This window comes from Mustela putorius, unplaced genomic scaffold (genome assembly GCF_011764305.1).
Source record: "Mustela putorius furo isolate JIRA1106 unplaced genomic scaffold, ASM1176430v1.1 tig00003863_pilon_pilon_pilon, whole genome shotgun sequence".
Taxonomy (NCBI): domain Eukaryota; kingdom Metazoa; phylum Chordata; class Mammalia; order Carnivora; family Mustelidae; genus Mustela; species Mustela putorius.
In genome coordinates, this window is record NW_025422015.1 from 21,040,634 (window position 1) to 21,046,658 (window position 6,025).

Genomic DNA, 6,025 nt, shown 5'->3' on the forward strand with positions numbered 1-6,025 from the left:
TCCAGAATTTAGTTGAGAATTACAGAATCATATAGAATCAGAGGGGATTTTTTAAAAAGACTTATTTATTTATTTTTAAAGAGACAAAGAAAGAGAGTGTACACTCCAGGGGAGGGAGGGACAGAGGAAGAGGGAGGAGAGAAACAGACTTGGGTTAGGGGGAAGGGTCTCAAACTCATGATCCTGAGATCCTGACCTGAGCCTAAATCAAGAAGGTCATGCTTAACTGACTATGTAGGTTGACAGGTGCTGACAGGCACCCCCAAAGGGGATATTTTTAAATGAGCTCTCATGGAGCCTTGGGTTCTTTAATGGGCATGAGGAGGAACAAGGTGCCATCTCTGTTTTAACCAGATTTTACTTTGGTTTTAAAATTGGGAATGAATGAAAAAAAGAAAAATTAATGGGCTTCAGAGCTTTAAAAAAAAAAAAAAAGAGCTTCAGTGCCATGCCCACAGCCCATACTCAGCCATCTTTTCCCTGTGCCACATCATGTCTTTACCACAGACTTTGGTCTGTGTATTTAAAAGCCTTAATAACTGAGACCACAATATCACACTTTATTAATAGATATCACTTTTCAAGAGATCTTTTGTTCTTATATGAAAGTTCAAAGTTTAATGAAAATAATTTATCTGAATTGATCCTTTCTGCTGTGGGAAAAAAATGTGGATTAATAAAAAAAGAATGGAAAGAAGAATTGATCCTCTCTGCCGCGGAAAGAAAATGTGCATTAACAAAAAAGAAACTATACTAGTAATTGAGACCTCAGGTCATATTCTACTTTCAGTGGTTTCATGAATGAAAGCTCAAATTCTTGCCAGTATAATTACACTAACAAAACATGACGTATCTTTCTTATAAGCAATAATGTTTACATTGTAGATGCAAAAATGTTAAATGAAGTAATGCTTGGAATATATGTATAAGTGCTTTGCAAACTAGAAGTAAATGTATGTAAGCTTCTTTCCATTACAGTTAATTAGAAAATAAGAAATATCTTATATGTTATCAAGTACAAAAGCATGCACTAGCAGATATTATTGTGTACAAGAGATACATTTAAAATATTTCACTTTTCCTCTTGAACATATTTGAATTCTAAAATCTCTGGCAATTTATATGTACCCTTTGGAATATAAACTTTCCCCACAAGACATTCTTTTGAACAAATACTATTTGTTCAAACAAATATTTGATTTGCTTGAAATTTCCATAGATTGAAGCATATGAAAAATCCATCATTTGGCCTTCTCTAACCAAAAAAGTGTCAGTTTCATGTATTTCAATCTAATAATTCAACTTTTCATTTCTAGCACCATTATCCAACGAGGAGATGTTAAAAAAGTTATTGAACTGACCTATGGAACTAAACTTAGGAATAAAAGCTCTTTCTAAATTAACGATTTTCAGCCAGAAGTAATAGGGAGTATGCTAGAAGTGAAAAGAATCAAATTTTCAATGATTCTCTCTTCTCTTTTTTTTCCTCCCGGATTTCTGGAATAGGTATATGGAAGTAAAAGAAGGAACCCAAACCTGATTATGGATTTAAAAAAAAGATTCCTCAATACACAAAGGAAGAAATAAACTGGTAGAAAACCCTCAGGAACAATGTCTTTTTGCCACAATATAATTAATATTTCCTGTGTGAAAAGCAGCAGGTCGAATGATGTCCGTGCTTCCCTGTATAGTTTAATGGTGCTCATAATTCTTACCACACTCATTGGCAATCTGATAGTCATTATTTCCATATCACACTTCAAGCAACTTCATACCCCAACTAATTGGCTCATTCATTCCATGGCCACCGTGGACTTTCTGCTGGGGTGCCTGGTCATGCCCTATAGCATGGTCAGATCTGTTGAGCATGGCTGGTACTTTGGAGAAGTCTTCTGTAAAATTCACACCAGCACTGACATTATGCTGAGCTCAGCCTCCATTTTCCACTTGTCCTTCATTTCCATTGACCGCTACTATGCTGTGTGTGATCCATTGAGATACAAAGCCAAAATCAATATCTTGGTTATCTTTGCAATGATCTTCATCAGTTGGAGTGTTCCTGCTCTTTTTGCATTTGGAATGATTTTTCTGGAGCTAAACTTCAAAGGAGCTGAAGAGATGTATTATAAATACATTCACTGCATAGGGGGTTGCTCGGTCTTCTTTAGCAAAACATCTGGGGTACTGGCCTTTATGACTTCTTTCTATATACCTGGATCTATTATGTTGTGTGTCTATTCCAGAATATATTTCATAGCTCAGAGACAGGCAAAATCAATTCATGATGCAAATCAGAAGTTTCAAATTGGATTGGAAGAAAAAAATGGAATGTTACAAAGCAAAGAAAGGAAAGCTGCAAAGACTTTAGGGATTGTGATGGGAGTTTTCCTAATATGCTGGTGTCCTTTCTTTGTCTGCATGGTCACGGATCCTTTCCTGGACTATAGCATTCCATCCACATTGAATGATGCATTGATTTGGTTTGGATACTTGAACTCTATGTTCAATCCAATGGTTTATGCTTTTTTCTATCCTTGGTTCAGAAAAGCACTGAAGTTGATTCTATTTGGTAAAATTTTTCAAAAAGATTCGTGTAGGTATAAACTATTTTTAGAATCACATCCATAGAATTATTATATTTACTGCTTACTGTTTTGCAAAACAAGTGGCGATCATATTTATGACCACAACATAATCAACCACATGGACCAATTGCAGGGTTTTTATGAATTATTTGAACCAAAGAACATATAATAAGATAGAATTCTTACATTTCGCTTCCTGTTTGAGATGCAATAGATGTAATCTTTGCCATTCTTACTATCCACACTGAAGCTTTGTGAGTCCAGAATTAGAGGCTCTACATGAAAGAATTTTCCAGGCCTTGCATGAACTGCCATGAAATTGCCAGAAATACCTTACTCATCTGTTCAGGGAATGCATTTGGGAATGCAAATTAGTATGGCTTTGTCATTCATTTTCTTGACTATAAATGCCTTTTTGTAAAATCAAAGAAAGTACACATTAAATGTTATTGAATAATTGTTTATACATGATTTGCCATTTTTCATGAATCCTTATTAATATGTATTCCAATTTTTAAATATCTTAATTCTCCTCTTTTTATAATAGGTTTTCTTGATTTCAGAAAAGTTGCAAAAAATCAGAAAATAAAGAAAAAATAAAATAAAAAATCATACAGAAATGAAATGAAAATAAAGATATCACTCATAGCTTATCTCCTGAAAGAACTATATCATTTAAAATTCTTAAAAACATAATATTTTGGTGACTGTATAATGTTACATTGTATGAATCTACAAAGATTTTTTTTCCCCCCAAAATGTGGGGCTTGAACTCATGGCCCTGAGATCAAGTCTGGACCTAAAATCAAGAGTTAGATATTTAACTGACTGAGCCAACCAGGTACCCCCAAAGATTTTTTTTTAAAACCATTTCCCTATTGTTGACCACTTAGATTTCAATTTCTTTTTTTTTAATGATAGAAATTAAACCAAATTTCTGTCTGTTACTTGCTATTGAAGGTTTTAAAAGTGTCTGGAAGGATTTTACCATAGTTCAAGGTTGTGCCTGGTATGATAGGACTCAAAATACAAGCTCTATGAAGTAAAACAGAATCACTTGTTGGACTCCAGGCTGCACCAAAAGAGAAGCAGCCATCAGGGATGAACACGAGGTATAATCAGAATAGACATGCCATACCTATGAAGATGGCATATACAAAAAGACAAAGAGGAACAAATGGTGCTTTCAAGTAAGATTCCCGATTATAAGCATTGATTTCCAGTTGTACTGCTTCTCATACAGACTTCATGCAGTCTGTTGCATGTTGAGTAGCCCCAGTGATTTGGATTTATTTATTTAATAACAATGACTTAGGTTCATGAGTAGATTAAGTTAAGGTAGCTAATTTTAAATGAAATTACAGAGCAACTTCCTGCATCCAAGTTTCTGTTCACAGGCTGGATGCTCTCTGAGGATATGTTAAATCCTTCCATTGCTCACGGTCTGTTTCAGGACTGTGTATAATGTTTTAACTATCGGACTAGATTTTTGTTCTGGGACATTTACTTTTTTTTACTCTTAGTGTCAAAAACTACCTTGACTTTTTTTTCACGCATGAGATCACTTCGTCAGATTTTTAAAAATGAACAAAAGGGGTGCCTGCGTGGCCCAGTCGGTTAAGCATTTGACTTAAGCTCTAGTCATGATCCCAGAGTCCTGGGATTGAGACCCCCATGTTGGGCTCCCTGCTCAGCTGGGAGGCTGCTTCTCCCTCTCCCTCTGCTCCTCCTCCTGTTCATGCTCTCTTGTTTGCTCACTCTCTCAAATAAATCAATAAATTTTTTTTTTTAAAAAAGGAGCATAAGTATTTAGACAGCTTTCTGTACCTTACAGCAAGTTTCTGTGGTGTTCTTCATTTGCTTCCACATGTTCCTCTCAAAATTATTCGCAGACATTCTGTTTTTTGTGTACGTGTGTTTTACGTATTGTGAGTAAATCTTTTAAAAAACAATATATTTTCTATGTAACCATTATTGCTGGCATACATACAATAAAATTTATTTTAACTCTCCAGTTGATTTGTTTGGACTTTTATTCCATGTAGTTATATTTTCCTCAAACAATGCTAAGTTTTATCTTCTTTCCAATAATTGATTCTTTTTTTTTTTTAAAGATTTTATTTATTTATTTGACAGAGAGAAATTACAAGTACACTGAGAGGCAGGCAGAGAGAGAGAGAAGGAAGCAGGCTCCCTGCTGAGCAGAGAGCCCAATGCGGGACTCGATCCCAGGACCCTGAGATCATGACCTGAGCCGAAGGCAGCAGCTTAACCCACTGCGCCACCCAGGCGCCCCCCAATAATTGATTCTTATTTATATTTTCTGCTGTACTGTATTAGTCAGAATTTCTAGAACAATATTGATAGTGGTGATAAGAGTCATCCTTGTCTTACATCTATTTTAAATTACTATTCAGGTTTTACTATTGATTCCACATTTTTCTTGGGACAAGTTCATGACTCAGATAATTTTACCTTTTTTTACTCAATACTGTAGCCCTATAGCCTATTTCTTTTGGTAACTTCTGTTTTTAATACTCACAATAAGAGATAACCCATAACCCACTTTCTTAGCACAATAAAAAGACAGGCTCACTTTGTCTTTCTATATTCCCAGCTTCGCTCTAACTTCCATCCCCTCATGCAGAAAGTATTTTTCCCTTTTGGTTGTCCAGAGTTCACTTTCCAACTGGCATCCAATTAGCCTTTGAGAAATTTTCCACTCTGCCTATTGGAACTGTAGCGAGAAGATAGACCCCTGCTTTTCCCCTTAACTAAATAGACAAGTGGGTAAGCCATGCTAACATTTCCAGAAAGTCTTTCTTTAGAATTTGAATCTTTAGCAGAGGGGAAAGACAGTGATCTTTAGCAGAATCATTAGCAAGAAACAATGAAGACATGTGGAGTTCCATTCCATCCATGTGGTAAGGTCATAACCAGACTGCTCTTGGTGTTATTGGGGTTCATGCTTACCAGACTCCAGGGCTGCTTCATGGTCTTTCCGTTTCCAAGCTAAGTTCTCCAGTCTCTCAGGTATTCCATGAATCCTAGATAGTATTCTAATAAATTCTCTTTGAGAATAATTTTTAGTTGAACCCATGGAAAGGACCTTAACTTGATACACTGTATTATGGTAAATGCCAAGAAAGTGATTGCAGTGACATGACATTCTTTACCAAATCCAGACAACTTCCAATCAAAACAGTCTCATGTTCCACTTACTCTCTCTCAAAGGACAGATTTGTATAAAATACCACTCAGGAAGTGATAAAAATAGATGCATTAGCAAAGAAGTTTGTTGGAACTGACTTGTTAATAATAATTATAAAGCCATCTTAAGACATCAGTAAACTGGAAGGTCCATCCCCATTTTTAACTGCACTCTTGAACTCAATAATCCAGTCTTTAAAGAGTCATAGATTCTAGTCAAAAGCATAAGG

The 6,025-nt window shown here is 35.5% G+C and overlaps 1 protein-coding gene across 1 annotated transcript; it reads left to right on the top strand.

Annotated features, from left to right (window-relative positions):
• Positions 1–1,502: 1,502 nt before the first annotated feature.
• TAAR1 (trace amine associated receptor 1) lies at positions 1,503–4,178 on the top strand. The gene has a single exon (XM_013061465.2). The coding sequence runs from the start codon at positions 1,612–1,614 to the stop codon at positions 2,626–2,628; it is 1,017 nt and encodes a 338-aa protein (XP_012916919.1). The 5' UTR covers positions 1,503–1,611; the 3' UTR covers positions 2,629–4,178.
• Positions 4,179–6,025: the final 1,847 nt, after the last annotated feature.

Coding starts and splice junctions, on each gene's coding strand:
- TAAR1 (XM_013061465.2), top strand. CDS start 1,612: ATGTCTTTTTGCCACAATATAATTAATATTTCCTGTGTGAAAAGCAGC.